At 40.7% G+C, this 19,306-nt stretch overlaps 2 protein-coding genes across 8 annotated transcripts in view; one reads left to right on the plus strand and one right to left on the minus strand.

The window, feature by feature from the left end:
- tmem71 (transmembrane protein 71) overlaps positions 1–2,195 on the plus strand; it is a 26,361-nt gene extending 24,166 nt beyond the window's left edge. For all 6 annotated transcript variants that reach the window (XR_004829490.2, XM_052477316.1, XM_035800621.2 and 3 more), the window contains one exon: positions 71–2,195. Coding sequence is in view for 5 of the 6 variants with exons in the window: in XM_052477316.1 (XP_052333276.1) it covers positions 71–94 (24 nt within the window). In the remaining variant the exon portion in view is untranslated. The remainder of the gene's footprint in view (positions 1–70) is intronic.
- Positions 1,719–6,020, minus strand: LOC118402430 (zinc finger protein 665-like). Of its 2 annotated transcripts, XM_035800617.2 has the most exons (5): positions 5,903–6,020; positions 5,461–5,716; positions 5,249–5,352; positions 4,853–4,955; positions 1,719–4,319 (listed from the first exon to the last, which is right to left on the minus strand). In XM_035800617.2, exons 2-5 carry the CDS (start codon positions 5,702–5,704, stop codon positions 3,430–3,432), a joined length of 1,341 nt encoding a protein of 446 aa, XP_035656510.1. In that variant the 5' UTR covers positions 5,705–5,716; positions 5,903–6,020; the 3' UTR covers positions 1,719–3,429. The 2 variants fall into 2 exon arrangements, with proteins under 2 accessions (XP_035656510.1, XP_035656509.1); XM_035800616.2 differs by having other exon boundaries at positions 5,461–5,921.
- Positions 6,021–19,306: the final 13,286 nt, after the last annotated feature.

The following is a 19,306-nucleotide window of genomic DNA, read 5'->3' on the forward strand; positions in this document are numbered from 1 at the left end:
TTTTGACCTCAGGCAACCACATGTTTTACATTAACGTGGTCAATAACTTTGTTCTTCATTTTTGTTCCAGGATATTACATCAAAGAATGAGTAGATGAAAGCTGTGCACACACACACACACACACAATATCTGTTTACTCATGAAATGAATCTATGATAATGAAAAGGGTGGATGTATGATAATGAAAAGGGTGGATGTGGACCACAAGAAAAGAGTCATAGATTCTTACATTTCATTAGATAAATGCGTGTAGATTGCACTTGCACATAATGTAACACGAGTTCCATTAATCTGGTCATAAAAGCCGGCTATTGGGCTCAATTGAGCGGGTATAGGGTGACACTGGTCATGCAAAAATGAGCACTGATCAGTGGAATAAATACAAAAAAAACGCATAATCAAAAGCAATTTAATTAGAAACTCCAAAGATGTGCGTTAGGAGAAGATGATTTTAACTGTATTTTTGTAAACCACGATGCATTGCGTATTTGGAACTTGTATTTTTGTAAACCACGATGCATTGCGTATTTGGAACTTGTCTTGGATAATATGCCTTCCAGACTATGCTAGTTATTTTACTCACTGATCACTGCCATTTGCTTGTCCAAGATGTTTCCCATAATCCTGAATCTAAAAATAAATCGGTAATATTCATATCATATATTCATATCACATATTATGCACACATGTTTTTAATATATGTTTTTAATATATTCTTCAAATACCTGAATTGATATTGTTGATAGTTGATCTTGGGTTTTTTTAGGGCTGTCCAGTGTTACTTATTTTCTAGCTTCCAGTATTTTGAATACAATTGCAGGGCCATTAAAGTAGCAGTAGCAGTGGCTTGCAGTCTGAGACCTGTTTTTTTTCCTCACAAAAATGACAGCTGCAACTTTTAATCTGAATAGAAGCAAATGGAAATACAACATGCTAATAAGTGCCTTCTTTAGCCTGGCTTAGCTAATAGCATGCTGTGCCTGCTAAACAAAACAGGCCTACATGTCAGTAGGCAGTAGACTGCGGAATCAGATAACAGCCTATCTGCTCATGGTAGTGCTGAAACGCGTATAGAAATGTTTCTATTCAAGGGATATGGGGAGGAGTTGGTCATTTTTCATAATACTCATACCACTAGCTGCCTCCTGTGGTTAACCACAACCACTTATCAGTGGATCACAATAATGGAATGTGAATGTTGAGGATAATGACGGCTGCAAAGAATAAAACAATCGCCCCCCCCCCCTCCCTTTGACTCATTAAATGGTACAATGTTGAGTATGTAATGGCATTGAAGGCTGAGGGAAAGTGTGTTTTCTGTCAGGAAAAGGAACAGGGCACAGTAACTGAATAAAGTTCATATTGTATAGCTTTATATAGTTGAAATATGAGTCGTGTTTTTGGACCTCAAACTACAGCAGGACTCTTTTGAGAATCAAAAAAAATAGGTGACTTGTACTTTAATAATGAGTTAATTTTGTACATCTCAACTCGCCATTCTTTGTAATACATTGCATGTTGTTGGTCCTTTAGAAAAGCTGTATCTAATCGTCTCCGTATATGTACTATGTGTCCAGACGAAAGTGACTTGAGAAGTGTTGCTGTATGTATTCACTCCAAGTGCCAAATCTGAATGATTTTACAATTCTGACCAGAAAGTGTTAAATCACCAATACTTCATCAATAAGCCAAAACTAATATATAACAAAAAAAAAAGTTGCCGGTAGACACCATTTTATTGCTAGTTTATTGTAAACAAAAGCTAATGTACATACTACAGTATATGAAGACAACATGGCTGTTATTTCTTTGTAATATTCATGATTTATTGGCATATACTGAATGTACTTTACAAGACCTTGAGATGTAAGTAATTGCCTATTGTGTACATTTGGTCACTTACAGTACCTTTTACAGAAACCAGTTTGAAATGTTACTTTTAAAAAAATAATTTCTAATGCTTTGATACTCAACTAGTTTCCACATTTGCAAAATGTGTGGTTCTTTGTAATGCATGTTTATCTTTTGCACTCATATTGGATGTATCTGAAAATGTAATCAGTTGTACTGTTTTTATATTCTTTAATAGTTAATGAGCTATATTGCACTGAAATGTTCATCTTTTCTAACAGATTTGTAAAATAGTTCAACTCAATTGGCTTTATACAACATTAAATGTCATTTTTTTATAGTTGCCCAAGTATGTGACCTTATTTTTAAAGATTCAATATTTTCAGTGCATTTTCAGGATCTCTGGAAATGTTATGATTCTAATGTGAGTCTATAACGTGACCGTGAAATGTATCATGAATGACTTGTCAGTGTTCAAACCACTGACCACTTTCTGCACCAGCTGAGGAGTAGAGACTTAGATTGCTAGGGCAGTGAATATTTCATTGACTGTAAGAGGCCTTTGTGTAGCAGTGAGCCTGTGCAACATCCATCCATTCAATTTGACTGGCTCTTTCAGGAACCCTATTAATCATGACTACAACATGCTCGTATTATTGTAAAAAAAAAAAAAAAAAAAAAAGTCTGGTTAATACACTATTACAGAATTTGCACCATGAAAGTTATTTGTTTGACAATACCACTTACACGTCTACATACTATCACTATTTTCCTCAAATGAGGCACTGTCATGTCAGAGGATGAGTGACTAACAACAACGATAGTTACAAAAACACATTGAAAAGTGTAAGGAATCATTTTTGGACTATAAAGTCCGTCAGTCAAGCACCCGATTCCTTTGCAGGTTGACGTTTATTGGGATGACTGTTGTCCTGGAGGCACAGTTGAGCGATTTCCACTAGACGGGCCAGCTGCAAAATCAAAATTGGCTATAAACAGTGCATTCAGACCCCTTCCTTTTTTCACATTTTGTTAAGTGACAGCCTTATTCTAAAATGGATTAAATTAAAATTGTCCCTCAATCTACACACAATACCCCATTTTGCAAATAAGAATTAGCTTATTTACATAATTATTCAGACCCTTTGCTATGACATTCAACATTGATCTCAGGTGCATCATGTCTCCACTGATCCCCCTTGATGTTTCTACATCTGGCAAAAATGTCTAAAAACCTGTTTATGCTTTGTCATTATTGGGTAGTGTGTAGATTGAGGGGGGGCAATTTAATCAAATTCAGAATAAGGCTAATGTAACAATGTGGAAAAGGTTTAGGGGTCTGAAGACTTTCCAAATGCACCGTATAGTACAAATGGTTTTAGCTTTTGTCTTAATTTAAGTTGTGTTTGGTTTAAAAAGCTGATTTTTATGACTGTGGCTGACTACCCTGCAGAGCTGCCTCCAGTACATGAGTCATCCCAATAAATGCCAACCTCCCGAGTCCCTTTTCTGTTCAAGCTTGGCTGAAGCACGTTTAGGCATGCTTTCACCCATTGAAAAGTTGTTGGTAAAAGTATTTATCCATCGTGAACACTGATGTGTCTATTGAGGTGATTGGCCGATATGAAAGTCTTCCCACAGTGCATACATCTGAACTGCTTACATCCCGTGTGTACGCTCATGTGCACTTTGAGTGAGCCCGACTGTGCGAAGCGCTTGCCGCAGTGGCTGCAGCCGTAGCGTCTCTCCCCCGTGTGAACGCTCTGGTGTCGCTTGAGGTTGCTGGAGTCGGAGAAGCGCTTCCCGCACTGCGCGCAGCTGAACGGCTTCTCCCCGGTATGAACCCTCAGGTGTGTCTTGAGATTCTTCAGACAAGTCAAAGTCTTACCGCAGAAACTACAAGTTAACAGCTTACCTGCTGAGACGTCGCCATTGATACTCCCATCATTGTGATGACTGTCATGGGAGACCAAACCATTGGATCCTGTTCCCATGCCTTTTCCTACAGTCCTGTGAGGCTCTGAGGGCAACGGCGCCCTCTGTCTACCGTCCTGGTAAGCGACAGGTTTTTTGTGCTCAGTTATGGAGGGAATCACTTTGCTCATTTCATAGGGGAATCCATTCTCTGACTCCGATTGAGTGGGTACAACATCCACATGAGAGTAAGAGCACTCGGGAAGATCAGCCCCAGAACCCTGTGTGCGAAGGGTCCCAAGTTGTCTGTGGGGCTCAAACATCATACAATCAAAGCCCACACTTTTAAGTATTCCATCACCATTTTCCAGTCCTGGGTTTAGAGATCTTTTGTTCACACTCAGGTTATTTGATCCTGGCAGGAGGTTGTTGTCCGTTTCACCACTCACCCATAAACAAGAGCTGGCGTTCTCCTGTTTGCTGATTGGTTGAGCAGCCTCTGTGTCCACGTTGGATTGCCTTTCTCCTCCATCAGCACTGTGATTTAAAGCTCCTATAAAATCAACAAGGCCGTGTGTGAATCACTATAAAAACTGGATGCTCATCATGAAGGTAATCATCAACAATCACATCAGTTGAAGGATATGAGCCATTTCAGAGAGTTATTGGTATACATCTATACAGTATAGTCTATATGAAAGTTGAAGGATATGAGACATTTCAGAGAGTTATTGGTATACATCTATACAGTATAGTCTATATGAAAGTTGAAGGATATGAGACATTTCAGAGAGTTATTGGTATACATCTATACAGTATAGTCTATATGAAAGCCCAAACTGACATAAATTCAGTTGTACTTAAATAAATGTATTAAATTGTATTCCGTATGTAGTTTAACATTGTCGCAATCACTTTACATGACAGTATTCATTTGGCAAGTTATTGGGTCACTAGAAAGGTTGATTCATTCATATTTATGGGAAAGGCATAACTGAAAGCATCAAAGTGTAATGAGGTGTGTATGAAAACACTTTTCCAAAAGGTATAATGAAAACACATAAGTTTGTCTACCATTTTACTTACCACCACTCAGTCTCCCCCATTGGTCATGATTCTCCCAGGATTCTTCCCACATCTCCTCTTTGATGGTAGGTGATTTGGGGTTTATCTCTTCCAACCCTGCAGTCTGTGTAAAATCAGTTGGGATGCCAGATATAACTGGGAATAATCCACTTACTGTGCACATGGTACACCTTACACAGTCAAAGAAAACTGAAAAGATACAACAAGAGCACTAACAGCACAGTAAACAGGTAAAACAACATAGCTTTAATGCAAGATGACCACTAAGCCTAGGTAGGCTAGATCATGTTTGCTTTCAGACCGAGGTGGTGTTGATAACCATTGTGAAATATTAGAGGCGGCCTTTTTGAAATATTGTGGGAAAATGAGGCACACCGAGGCAAACGTAAAGCTTACCTTTCTCGGTGTTGTCGTTTGTCCAGTGTCACCCGAGGACTCTCTGTGCCTAAACATGCTGGTTACCAACTTGGAATCAATTGCTCCCCGACATCGTACCTCGCCTGAAATGAGTAGAGGGGAATAAGCATGCATCCAGACACAATATACGTTATTAATGCTGTAACCAATTCATGTAAATGAATTGTTTATAACCAGTAAATGTAACGTACTGTTTGATGTCCTTTTCGATTCCATGCCAAGGTGAGCTCGAGAGCGACTGTGCGGAGGGACGGAGTTTCCCATTCCCTCTCTCGGAGTACTCGCACTAGACACTTTCATCTCCATCAGCCGTAGTTTTCTCCTCAAAGTTTCATTCTCCTTCTGGCCTCGAGATATCTCCACGTGCAGCACGGCATAGCCATTGTCAACAAGCTCGCAGATTTCAGCCACGGCCGCGTTAGCCAAAACCTCCATGATGGAGGCGAGCTGAGTGTGAAAAGCAACGGAATTTGCCATTACTAGAGAAAATACTTACAGGATTGTTAATAGGAAGTGTAGAAGAAATAGGCTGTAGAAAAGCATAGATGCCGACGCCTCGAAATCAAATGTAGTTTAGCATCAATAAAATGTAAACACAGTGCCTTCGTTGACCAGGAAGTATTTTTTGAATACCTCTCACACTGCGCCTGCGTGGTAATTTCACCCAGTCGTCCTTTCTTCCTCTTCTTTGTCTTCTTCTTCTTCTATGATATCATGGCGGTCCTCAAACAATCGTTTAAGCACGTGCCGCTGGCTACTGTGCTGGAATGTACGATCAATCATGATCAGTGGTGGTAAAAGTATCCAAGTGTCATACATGAGATAAAGTGTAATAATATAATAATAATAATAATAATAATATAATAATATATGCTATTTAGCAGACGCTTTTATCCAAAGCGACTTACAGTCATGTGTGCATACATTCTACGTATGGGTGGTCCCGGGAATCGAACCCACTACCCTGGCGTTACAAGCACCATGCTCTACCAACTGAGCTACAGAAGGACCCCATAGTGTAGATACCTTCAAATAGAAAGTTGCTCAAGTAAAAGTGAAAGTCAAACAGTAAAATACTACTTGAGTAAAAGTCTAAAAGTGTTTTGAATTGCTAAAAAATACTGAATTAAGTATCAAAAGTAAAAGTATAAATCATTTAAAATTCCTTATATTAATCAAATCAAAATTAATCTGCCACATGGGCAAAAAAAAAACAGGTGCAGACCTCACCGTGAAATGCTTACTTACAAACCCTTAACCAACAATGCAGTTTTAAGAAAAATAGAGTTAAGAAATCATTTCAGAAATAAACTAAAGTCAAAAAAAGTTACAATAACATAACAAAAACGAGGCTGCAGTATGTACAGGGGGTCAATGTGCTGGGGTAGAGGATAGTTGAGGTAAATGTAATGTAATAGTGCCTAAGGAAGTATTCAGAACCTTTTGACTTTTCCCACATTTTGTTAGATTACAGCCTTATTCTAAAATTGATTACAAAAATAATAAATCCCTCGTCAATCACCGCACAATACCCCATAATGACAAACCAAAAACTGGTTTTTAGAAATGTTTGCAAATTAATTGAAAATAAAACAACAGAAATAACACATTTACATAAGTATTCAGACCCTTTTACTCAGTACTTTGAAGCACCTTTGGCAGTGATTACAGCCTCAAGTCTTCTTGGGTATGATGCTACAAGCTTGGCACACCTGTATTTGGGGAGTTTCTCCCATTCTTCTCCGCAGATCCTCTCAAGCTCTGGCAGGTTGGATGGGAAGCATTGATGTACAGCTATTTTCAGGTCTCTCCAGAGATGTTAGATTGAGTTCAAGTCCGGTCTCCGGCTGGGCCACTCAAGGACATTCAGAGAATTGTCTCGAAACCACTCTTGCGTTGTCTTGACTGTGTGCTTAGGGTCATTGTCCTGTTGGAAGGTGAACCTTCACCCCAGTCTGAGGTCCTGCGTTGTCTTGGCTGTGTGTTTAGGGTCATTGTCCTGTTTGCCAGAGTAGTGCAGAGATGGTTATCCTTCCGGAAGTTTCTCCAATCTCCACAGAGGAACTCTAGAGGCCTCTCAGAGTGACCATCGTGTTCTTTGTCACCTCCCTGACCAAGACCCTTCTCCCCCGATTGCTCAGTTTGGCCGGCCGGTCAGCTCTAGGAAGAGTATTGGTGGTTCCAATTTTCTTCCATTCAAGAATGATGGAGGCCACTGTGTTCTTGGGAACCTTCAATGTTGCAGAAATGTTTTGGTATCCTTCCCCAGATCTGTGACTCGATATAAACCTGTCTTGGAGCTCTACGGACAATTCCTCCAACCTCATGGCTTGGTTTTTGCTCTGACATGCACTGTCAACCGTGAGACCTTATATAGACAGGTGTGTGCCTTTACAAATCATGTCCAATTAATTGAATTTACCACAAGTGGACGAAAATGAAGTTGTAGAAACATCTCAAGGATGATCAATGGAAACAGGATGCACCGGAGCTAAATTTCGAGTCTCATAGCAAAGGGTCTGAAAACATATGTAAATAAGGTTTTTCTGTTTTTTATTTGTAATAAATTTGCAAAAATATATATATATATATTGTTTCCGGGTTGTCATTATGGGATATTGTGTGTAGATTGTTACAGATTTTTTGTATTTTTAATGCATTTTAGAATAAGGCTGTAATGTACCAAAATGTGGAAAAAGAAATGGGGTCAGAATACTTTCCGAAGGCACTGTATAGTGGTTTCAAGACTGGGAACGAGCAAGGTCAAATCATGAGGCCAGTGATTTTCAGGTCGGAAAGTTGGAGCTCTAAAACGACGCCAAAGTTTCCGACTTGGATGACCTTTCAAAACTATTTTTCCCAGTTTGAGTTCCTAGTTGTCTTCTATGCACTGAAGTCGGAAGTCTGAGATTCCCGAGTTCCCAGATGTTTTGAACGTGGCAATAGATCCACCTGTCGTTAGTTACGGGCAAGCAAAATCAAAAAAAGATGGTGGAAAGGCAATCATCGATGTCTGGTTTTCCAATTCTATATAATGTCACTTTGCTAGAATACAGAGACAAAATCAGAAGGTCAATGGCACGGAGGAGGATTGCAGAGATTTTTTGTGTTGATGGTGGGTGAAGAGAGATTTGCACAACAATGTTTGGTTTGTCATGCTAGCTGCGTAGCTATGAACATCAATCAACCTAAAAAGCCGATTTATGGTCAGTCTGGCACTGGCCATGCAACATTTACTGCGATGCAGCCTCAAACGTAAGTCAGGGCATTTATACTTCTTGTGCTTCACGGAGCAGAGCTGTTCTGTCCTACCAAGCAAAAAGGCAGAAACTGCTCATTTGGTGGAAAATGTGTTAATGTCATTTTTGATACATTAAATACATGCTTAATCATGTGAACAAGTATCATGCCTCTATTGTTTTGCATTTTGGAGAAAATGGGGGTCATGTTAGCAGTAACTTTATAAAGTTACTGTGAAACCAATGTAAATAAAAAGCCATTTTTCTCAGTTCCACACTTTGAGTAGTCAAGGAAGTGAGTTTGTGTTTATACAGGACGTACCGCCTCCACCTACCGTCAACCAATCATGTCAATACGGAGCTATACGGAGCCCTTTCGCTTGTTACACAATTTGGGAGGCGCACGGCGATGCGGTACAGAGTTTGGCCAATGCACGCCTCAGGAGGCTCCACAATTGCATCACACTCTCCGTATGGAGCCTCCGGCCTCATTGCAGGATCAAGCATAGATTGGCTTTAAACTTCAAAACTATGATCAAAGCCACCATTTGTGAATGTGTTGAGTAAATCAAATTGCACACCAAAGGGTAGGAAACCAGTGTAATATGCTACCAATTGGATTATGGTATCTTAACATTATGAATCTCATATATTGTACCTTATGGCTCTTTCATTATACCCGTGTCATGACATTGATGGTTAAAGCTCACTTCCTGTAAAATACATAGGACTACAGGTACTTTGGGAAAAGGAAATTAAAATTACAAGGCTCCACATTGTTTTCCTTTTTGAGATTTTTAATTGGCCTACAAATTGTCAGATTCTTATTTGTACCTATAATTTGTACCTAACATTCATAACGTTAAGATACCTATAAGGACTTGCTCTAAACAATTTAAAATGTCAGAAACATGTAGCTCAACAATATGCAAATGCTGTGTGTTTTGCTATTCTCTGCTTCAGATGGACAATTTGTATTTTTTTTATTTCACCTTTATTTAAACAGGTAGGCTAGTTGAGAACAAGTTCTCATTTGCATTTGCACTGCGACCTGGCCAAGATAAAGCGTAGCAATTCGACACATACAACAACACAGAATTACACATGCAATAAACAAAACATACAGTCAATAATACAGTGGAAAAATAAGTCTATATACAATGTGAGCAAATGAGGTGAGATAAAGGAGGTAAAGGCAAAAAAAAGGACATGGGAATGGTAGAACAGCTGGAATGGCGCTAGATTTGATTCCCGGGAGTGGAAGAATGTGCAAATGTAGAGAGTGGAAGAATGTGCAAAGTAAAATAAAATAATGGGGTGCAAAGGAGCAAAATAAATAAATAAATACAGTAGAGGAAGAGGTAGTTGTTTGGGCTAAATTATAGATGGGATATGTACAGGTGCAGTAATGTGTGAGCTGCTCTGACAGCTAGTGCTTAAAGCTAGTGAGGGAGATAAGTGAGCTTCAGAGATTTTTGCAGTTCGTTCCAGTCACTGGCAGCAGATAACTGGAAGGAAAGAAGACCAAAGGAGGAATTGGCTTTGGGGGTGACCAGTGAAATATACCTGCTGGATCGTGTGCTACGAGTGGGTGCTGCTATGGTGACCAGTCAGCTGGTGAGATAAGATAAAGGAGATTTTACCTAGCAGAGACTTGTAGATAACCTGTAGCCAGTGGGTTTGGCGACGAGTATGGAGCGAGGGCCAACCAACGAGAGCGTACAGGTCGCAATGGTGGGTAGTGTATGGGGCTTTGGTGACAAAACGGATGGCACTGTGATAGACTGCATCCAGTTTGTTGAGTAGAGTGTTGGAGGCTATTTTATAGATGACATCACCGAAGTCGAGGATCGGTAGGATGGTCAGTTTTACGAGGGTATGTTTGGCAGCATGAGTGAAGGATGCTTTGTTGCGATATAGGAAGCCGATTCTAGATTAATTTTGGATTGAGATGCTTAATGTGAGTCTGGAAGGAGAGTTTACAGTCTAACCAGACACCTAGGTATTTGTAGTTGTCCACATATTCTAAGTCAGACCCGTCCAGAGTAGTGATGCAGGACAGGCGAGCAGGTGCAGGCAGTGATCGGTTGAATAGCATTTAGTTTTACTTGCGTTTAAGAGCAGTTGGAGGCCACGGAAGGAGAGTTGTATGGCATTGAAGCTCATCTGGAGGTTAGTTAACACAGTGTCCAAAGAGGGCCAGAAGTATACAGAATGGTGTCGTCTGCGTAGAGGTCTATCAGAGAATCACCAGCAGCAAGAGCAACATCATTGATGTATACAGAGAAGAGAGTCGGCCCGAGGATTGAACCCTGTGGCATACCCATGGAGACTGCCAGAGGTCCGGACAACAGGCCCTCCGATTTGACACACTGAACTCTATCAGAGAAGTAGTTTTAAACCAGGCGAGGCAATCATTTGAGAAACCAAGGCTGTCGAGTCTGCCAATAAGAATGTGGTGATTGACAGAGTCGAAAGCCTTGGCCAGGTCGATGAATACGGCTGCGTAGTAATGTCTCTTATCAATGGCGGTTATGATATTGTTTAGGACCTTGAGCGTGGCTGAGGTGCACCAGACCAGCTCTGAAACAGATTGCATCGCGCGGAGAAGGTACGGTGGGATTCGAAATGGTCGGTAATCTGTTTGTTAACTTGACTTTCGAAGACCTTAGAAAGACAGGGTAGGTTAGATATAGGTATGTAGCAGTTTGGGTCTAGAGTGTCACCCCCTTTGAAGAGGGGGATGACCGCGGCAGCTTTCCAATCTTTTGGAATCTCAGATGATACGAAAGAGAGGTTGAACAGGCTAGTAATAGGGGTTGCAAAAATTTCTGAAAATCATTTTAGAAAGATAGGATCCAGATTATCTAGCCCTGCTGATTTGTAGGGGTCCAGATTTTGCAGCTCTTTCAGAACATCAGCTATCTGGATTTGGGTGAAGGAGAAATGGTGGGGGCTTGGGCGGGTTGCTGTGGATAGTGCCGGGCTGTTGACCGGGGTAGGGGTAGCCATGTGGAAGAGCATGGTCAGCCGTAGAGAAATGCTTATTGAAATTCTCAATTATTGTGGATTTATCGGTAGTGACAGTGTCTCAGTGCAGTGGGCAGCTGGGAGGAGGTGCTCTTATTCTCCATGGACTTTACAGGGGCAGCAGGTTAGCCTAGTGGTTAGAGCCCGGAAGAACTGACAAGGCTGTTGTTCTGCCCCTGAACAGGCAGTTAACCCACTGTTCCTAGGCCGTCATTGAAAATAAGAATTTGTTGTTAACTGACTTGCCTAGTTAAATAAAGAAAATAAATAAAAAAACTTGCAAATTTCTGTTTGAAAAAGCTTTCCTAACTGCCTGTGTATATTTGTTCCTAACTTCCCTGAAAAGTTTGTTCACGCCCTGGTCTATTTTGTGTTTTTCTTCATGTATTTGGTCAGCCAGGGTGCATGGGTTTTTGTATGTGGTGTGTAGTTTAGTGGGGTTGTGGCAATTTGGAAAGTCTATGGCTGAAGTGGTTCTCAATCAGAGGCAGGTGGCAGGTGGTTATCGTTGTCTCTGATTGGGAACCACAGGTAATTGTGGGTGATTGTCCTGAGTGTCTTGATGTCCTTGTTAGATGTTAGTTGACAGTATAGGCTGTTTCTGGTTTTGTTTATTGTTTTGTAGTGTTGTAGTGTTCGTGTTTAGTCGTGTTTTACGTTTGTTTAAATAAACATGGATCAAATCGACACGCTGCAGTTTGGTCCGACTCTCCTTCACCATTAGAAAACCATGACAGGGGGCTATTCGATGCAAATGCAGAACGTCACAGGATGTTTCTGTGCTGGTCAAAGGCAGACAGGTCTGGATTGAACCAAGGACTATATCTATTCCTAGTATTCCTCAATGACCAGGCCAGTAATTCCATCATACTGTAGGCCTATGGCACATGGCTGATATCCTAAGACAGAGTGACAATCAAATAAAAAGATTAGAGACAAAAACATTATCATTTACATTTAAGTCATTTAGCAGACGCTCTTATCCAGAGCGACTTACAAATTGGTGCATACACCTTATGACATTTATGTATTTTGTTTTTGTTAGCAAGGTGAATTATATATAAAAACCTTCTGAGATTATTGGAGGACAATCTATTAATTATGAAGCCAGTCTGATCTGGGTTGACCAACAGGGGAAGACATGACTCCAGTCTCTTAGATAGCATCTTGGTGACCAGTTTACAAGGAGAGAGATTGGTCTATAGGAGGCACACTTTAGCGTGTTTTTTCCTTTCCACTGCTTGAGAGAAAGACTCTGGAAAGCAGTTGTCCTCCCCGTCTTTTTTAAGTACCTCCATAAGGTAAGGTACCAACAGCTCCCTAAATTCTTTATAGAACTCTGGAGGTAAGCTATCCTCCCCAGGAGATTTATTTGAAGATAAGGATATAATGGCCTACAACAATTCAGGAACTGAGAACTGTTCACTCAGGCGCTCTCTGTCTACCTCTGACAGGCATGGGAGGTTGAGAGAGGAGAGAAAGGAGTGGATCTCTGATAGATCATCGCTTGATTGGGAAGTGTAGAGGTCTTCGTAGTATTTCTTAAAAGTATCATTAATTTCAGTAGGGTCGAAAGATATCTCATTAGTAAGAGTTTCTATAGCATTAATTGTCTTACTTTCCTCTGCTTTCAGTCGCCATGCCAATACTTTGTGTGCTTTCTCTCCAAGCTCGTAATAACGCTGTTTTGATTTAGTGATGGCCCTCAGCTTGATATGTGTTCAGAGTATTATAGTTCATGTCATTCATTTCATGAATGACATGGTGAGCTTGCCGGCTTTGGTAAGAGGTGAGGGTTTATCAGAGGACATATCAAGAACTGTATCTATACAAAAATTGAAATCTCCAGCCAGTAGGCATCCTGGTGGTGCTTGAACAACCTGAAGGAAGACATTCTGAATAAACATATGGTCATCGAAGTTAGGAGCATAAATATTCAATAGGGTCCAAGACTCTGAAAACATATTCCCCTGCACCAAAACAAACCTGCCCGAGGGATCAGAGATGGTGTTGTTGACACAGAAGGGGATGTGTCTACTTATCAAAATTTCAGTTCATCTTGCTTTGGAGTTAAAAGAGGACGCAAAAACTTGTCCTCCCCATTCCCTCTTCAATTTATTGTGTTCACTGGCTGTAAGATGTGTTTCTTGTAAAAACACAATGTCAGCCTTTAATTTCTTAAGGTATGTATAGACTCTTTTCCTCATAATCGGGCTGTTAAGACCTTTTCCGTTGAATGTGACATATTTTAGTGGATTAAGCATAGGTTGGGTTTCAAATATGTAACCGAATGGAAATCTCTCATATGTAAATAGTCAAGAAATGTTTCAACTTTAGTTTGAATACTGAAGTGACCTATGTGTCTCTTTTAGGAAGGAAATAACAATAAACATAGAAAATTTAAAAACAGAAAACCCCACCCACCCCGATTGTCAGACTAAAACAACAATCCCAACATTCAAACATGAATACACTTGTAGAGATACGTTGCTGCTCGCTTTCCATCTATCTTCCTCTTACTATCTGAAACCTTGGCGTAAACTAAAACCTGCGAGCTCTCTAAGTTGAAAACAAACGTTGTGAATAGACATTTATGGCTGAATATTTACTGCCCACGGTAAGGGCTGCTTGAGTCTTTTCAGGAGAAGAGAAACAGCATAAATGCGGGGGCCTAAGGCCACTAATTTGCTTCGCCCAGTGGATATTGACTAATCCAAAATATACTCTCCTGTAAATGTAATAGAACTCACCACGGGAAAAAAAAACGGTTAGTTGAAAATGTACAAATCAATTATAGCGACCAGATAGCGGGGTAAACGGATCCAAATTCCAAGAAAATATCAGCAGTTCAGTCCCAGGACAGCATGAAGAAGAAAAACAAACAAACTGCATCTTATTGCCCAGAGAGACCGTCCTGGTTCAGACGCGGTTCAGTTCTTTGAGAAAAGTGAACACTTCTCCTGGTGTGTTGAAGAGATGGCTTCGGCCTTTGTACTGAACTTTCATCCGCGCAGGGTGGATGAGGTAGCCGGTGATGTTCTTCTCCTTCAGTGGCTCTTGGTCAAGCATCTTCACGGGTAGTGGCTCTTGGTCAAGCATCTGCACGGGTAGTAGCTCTTGGTCAAGCATCTTCACGGGTAGTGGATCTTGGTCAAGCATCTTCACGGGTAGTGGATCTTGGTCAAGCATCTTCACAGGTAGTGGCTCTTGGTCAAGCATCTTCACAGGTAGTGGATCTTGGTCAAGCATCTGCAGGGGTAGTGGCTCTTGGTCAAGCATCTGCACGGGTAGTAGCTCTTGGTCAAGCATCTTCACGGGTAGTGGCTCTTGGTCAAGCATCTTCACGGGTAGTGGCTCTTGGTCAAGCATCTGCACGGGTAGTGGCTCTTGGTCAAGCATCTGCACGGGTAGTGGCTCTTGGTCAAGCATCTTCACAGGTAGTAGCTCTTGGTCAAGCATCTGCACGGGTAGTAGCTCTTGGTCAAGCATCTGCACATCCTTCAAAGGATAGTTTATATGTTTATCTCTGGCCACATCTGTTCAACTGTGTGATTCTGTTCACCAGAAGAATATATAAATCTGCTAACCTCATCACAAAAGCAATTACTGTATGAACTAATATCTTTTCATTATTCACAGTGATAAATATATTGAGAAAAGTTTTAAAGTAAATGCAGCGAGGAGACCAAAAGTGTAATAAAATGAAGTAGTGGCGTGTGTGTATTTTTATGTGAGAAATGCTGAATTAGTATAAAAAAAAATGTGATGAAAGTAACTCAAGCAAAGTATTTGCATGTTGTTGCAGTTGGTTCCTCGTCAATCATTTGCTTATTGGTGAAATCAGTATTCAGACAATATCTTAAGTAAATCAATCAAAAACCTTTATTAATGCAATTGCAGACAGAAGTTGACAACTGGTACATAAGCACGCATGTTTCCGAGTAAGTTCTGCAAAATAGGAAAGGATCCAAGTTGCTTTAATATGCTTGCAGTCAACCCCTAGTGATGTCACTGCCTACGTTAACACCTTCTACTCATGAGACCAATCCCATGCATCAGGAGAGACAATAGTTTCAGTGTTTTCTAAGGGCTCAGCAGTAATTTTCCACTCCCCAAGTTGCTTTATAGTGGTATGTCTGACTAGTCTCTTATCTCTTTCACTCCCCTGCAGGGCTCTGTGTCTATGAATCTCTTTCAGCCTTGAGGCGCTTTCTCACAGACACCCTGTTTTGACTGCAATAACTCACACATCTCTCAGATCGTTTCTTATAAGAGGCAAAGACTAGAAAATAACTGTTGAACGGTATTAAACCTTATAATGCATATATTGCTAATCTGTAGTCCAGGGCCCTATAAATGTAGTGGGGGAGGGGTCTTATAGCCCTTCCCCTTCTATTAATACAACATATATATTGCTAATCTGTAGTCCAGGGCCCTATAAATGTAGTGGGGGAGGGGTCTTATAGCCCTTCCCCTTCTATTAATACAACATATATATTGCTAATCTGTAGTCCAGGGCCCTATAAATGTAGTGGGGGAGGGGTCTTATAGCCCTTCCCCTTCTATTAATACAACATATATATTGCTAATCTGTAGTCCAGGGCCCTATAAATGTAGTGGGGGAGCGGTCTTATAGCCCTTCCCCTTCTATTAATACAACATATATATTGCTAATCTGTAGTCCAGGGCCCTATAAATGTAGTGGGGGAGGGGTCTTATAGCCCTTCCCCTTCTATTAATACAACATATATATTGCTAATCTGTAGTCCAGGGCCCTATAAATGTAGTGGGGGAGCGGTTTTATAGCCCTTCCCCTTCTATTAATACCACATATATATTGATAATCTGTAGTCCTGGGCCCTATAAATGTAGTGGGGGAGGGGTCTTATAGCCCTTCCCCTTCTATTAATACAACATATATATTGCTAATCTGTAGTCCAGGGCCCTATAAATGTAGTGGGGGAGGGGTCTTATAGCCCTTCCCCTTCTATTAATACAACATATATATTGCTAATCTGTAGTCCAGGGCCCTATAAATGTAGTGGGGGAGGGGTCTTATAGCCCTTCCCCTTCTATTAATACAACATATATATTGCTAATCTGTAGTCCAGGGCCCTATAAATGTAGTGGGGGAGCGGTCTTATAGCCCTTCCCCTTCTATTAATACAACATATATATTGCTAATCTGTAGTCCAGGGCCCTATAAATGTAGTGGGGGAGGGGTCTTATAGCCCTTCCCCTTCTATTAATACAACATATATATTGCTAATCTGTAGTCCAGGGCCCTATAAATGTAGTGGGGGAGGGGTCTTATAGCCCTTCCCCTTCTATTAATACAACATATATATTGCTAATCTGTAGTCCAGGGCCCTATAAATGTAGTGGGGGAGGGGTCTTATAGCCCTTCCCTTCTATTAATACCACATATATATTGCTAATCTGTAGTCCTGGGCCCTATAAATGTAGTGGGGGGGGTCTTATAGCCCTTCCTTCTATTAATACAACATATATATTGCTAATCTGTAGTCCAGGGCCCTATAAATGTAGTGGGGAGGGGTTTATAGCCCTTCCCTTCTATTAATACAACATATATATTGCTAATCTGTAGTCCAGGGCCCTATAAATGTAGTGGGGGAGCGGTCTTATAGCCCTTCCCCTTCTATTAATACAACATATATATTGCTAATCTGTAGTCCAGGGCCCTATAAATGTAGTGGGGGAGGGGTCTTATAGCCCTTCCCCTTCTATTAATACAACATATAAATTGCTAATCTGTAGTCCAGGGCCCTATAAATGTAGTGGGGGAGGGGTCTTATAGCCCTTCCCCTTCTATTAATACAACATATAAATTGCTAATCTGTAGTCCAGGGCCCTATAAATGTAGTGGGGGAGGGGTCTTATAGCCCTTCCCCTTCTATTAATACAACATAAGCATAATCAATTCTTATAATACATCAATAATTTGGTGCAACCCCTATCATGACCCCAAGCTGAACCCCATCAATGTGTTCTACAAGTATGAGAGAGAAGTGTTATTGGGGTGTTGGCGGGGGGTGAATTGTTCTTGGACTACATATAGAGAGGCCATACATTCTCTCAGTAAACATGACATGTTTTTATCTGAAGAAGATATGATTTACTTGGAACTGAGAGTGTCGGCGCCACAATGCACAAGTTTTTGATTTATTAAAACCAATCCTCACCTCAAGTTGTTAGCGCATGGATTTCGCCTCGACTGTACTATCCTTGAACTGCATACAAAAAAAAATGTCTGTCTGTTTTTTACAGAGAATGTTTTCCCCTTTCTTCAACGATAGGCCAAATGGCATTGTGAACGATAAGGGAATATATTATTTTTGTGTGAATGCCATCCTGTTGTGCAGCTTACTTACCTTTACACTTCCACCTTTGAGACATCATAAATGACAAGGGTTGTTTTAAACTGTCATTGCAGCATCGCCTACAATCTTAGAGCTGAAGCCATCTACACCCTTTGAAAAAGAATATAAAGACAACATGCAACAATTTAAAGGATTTTACTGAGTTACAGTTTATATAAGGAAATCAGTCAATTGACATAAATTCATTATGCCCTAATCTATGGATTTCACATGACTGGGAATACAGATGTCATTGGTCTGTTGGTCACAGATATCTTTTTTTTTTTAAACGTAGGGCGTGGATCAGAAAACCAGTCCGTATCTGGTGTGACCACCATTTGCCTCATGCAGCGAGACACGTCTCCTTGGCAAAGAGTCGATCGGGCTGTTGATTGTGACCTGTGGAATGTGGTCCCACTCCTTTTCAATGGCTGTGTGAAGTTGCTGGATATTGGCGGGAACTGGTACACGCTGTCGTACGTGTCGATCCAGAGCATCCCAATAATGCTTAATGGGTGACATGTCTGGTGCGTATGCAGGCCTTGGAAGAACTGGGACATTTTCAGCTTGCATGAATTGTGTACAGATCCTTCCGACACGTGGCCGTGCTTTATCATGCTGAAACATCAAGTGATGGCGGCGGATGAATGGAACGACAATGGGCCTCAGGATCTCATCACGGTATCTCTCTGCATTCTTATTGCCATTGATCAAATGTGGCCATTGACTGGCTGAGAGGATTGTCTACAGCCCACCCACTTGCCCAGGTGAACAGTCATTGGTCTATTATAATCAGATCACATTGTGACGTCATGATGTGGGCCAAAAGTTCAATCCCATCTGAACAGGGTACCTCATAATTTGGAAATATCATTAAACAAAACGGAATATCACACTCTTTACTGCACTGAATGGATGTTTATTTGTGTCTGCCTTTACTTCACACTGCCTCCTAGAGCCTGGTGGCATTTCTCCCATGTGACATTATACATGAAGGAAACTGGTGTTGTCATTATGAGAGTGACTTCATACATTAAATTGTGACATTAATGTCACATAGATAGGATGTGTTTAAATGGTATCCGATCATGTTTTCCCAAAAGGAACATTGTGGTGGATGCGCTGCAGGTGGGAAGCTCGGTCACAGTCTGAGGATGCTGCATGTTTCCTCTAGCAACTATTTTATTCGGGAACATTTTCAACGATAATATAGACATGATATTTGCAGTAGGCCTATGTTTAATTCCAAATGTCTTAATACCAAACAGTGTTATTGTGTACACATTCACCTTTATTTACAGTCAGAATTCAAAATAAATGTTTTAGTTCATCTAAAGCCACATATTTCTCCTTGTGTATTCACTTTTTCACAACAGTTTGCATTATAT

The sequence above is a fragment of the Oncorhynchus keta genome, chromosome 23 (assembly GCF_023373465.1).
Source record: "Oncorhynchus keta strain PuntledgeMale-10-30-2019 chromosome 23, Oket_V2, whole genome shotgun sequence".
NCBI classification, from domain to species: Eukaryota; Metazoa; Chordata; class Actinopteri; order Salmoniformes; family Salmonidae; genus Oncorhynchus; species Oncorhynchus keta.

Excerpts from the sequence above, each read along its gene's own strand:
- LOC118402430 (XM_035800616.2), bottom strand. The coding sequence starts at position 5,746 with ATGGCAAATTCCGTTGCTTTTCACACTCAGCTCGCCTCCATCATGGAG. Across the intron at positions 5,353-5,460 it reads ATCGAAAAGGACATCAAACA|GCGAGGTACGATGTCGGGGA; the intron begins GTACGTTACATT and ends TACTCATTTCAG. Across the intron at positions 4,956-5,248 it reads AAACGACAACACCGAGAAAG|ACTGCAGGGTTGGAAGAGAT; the intron begins GTAAGCTTTACG and ends GATTTTACACAG.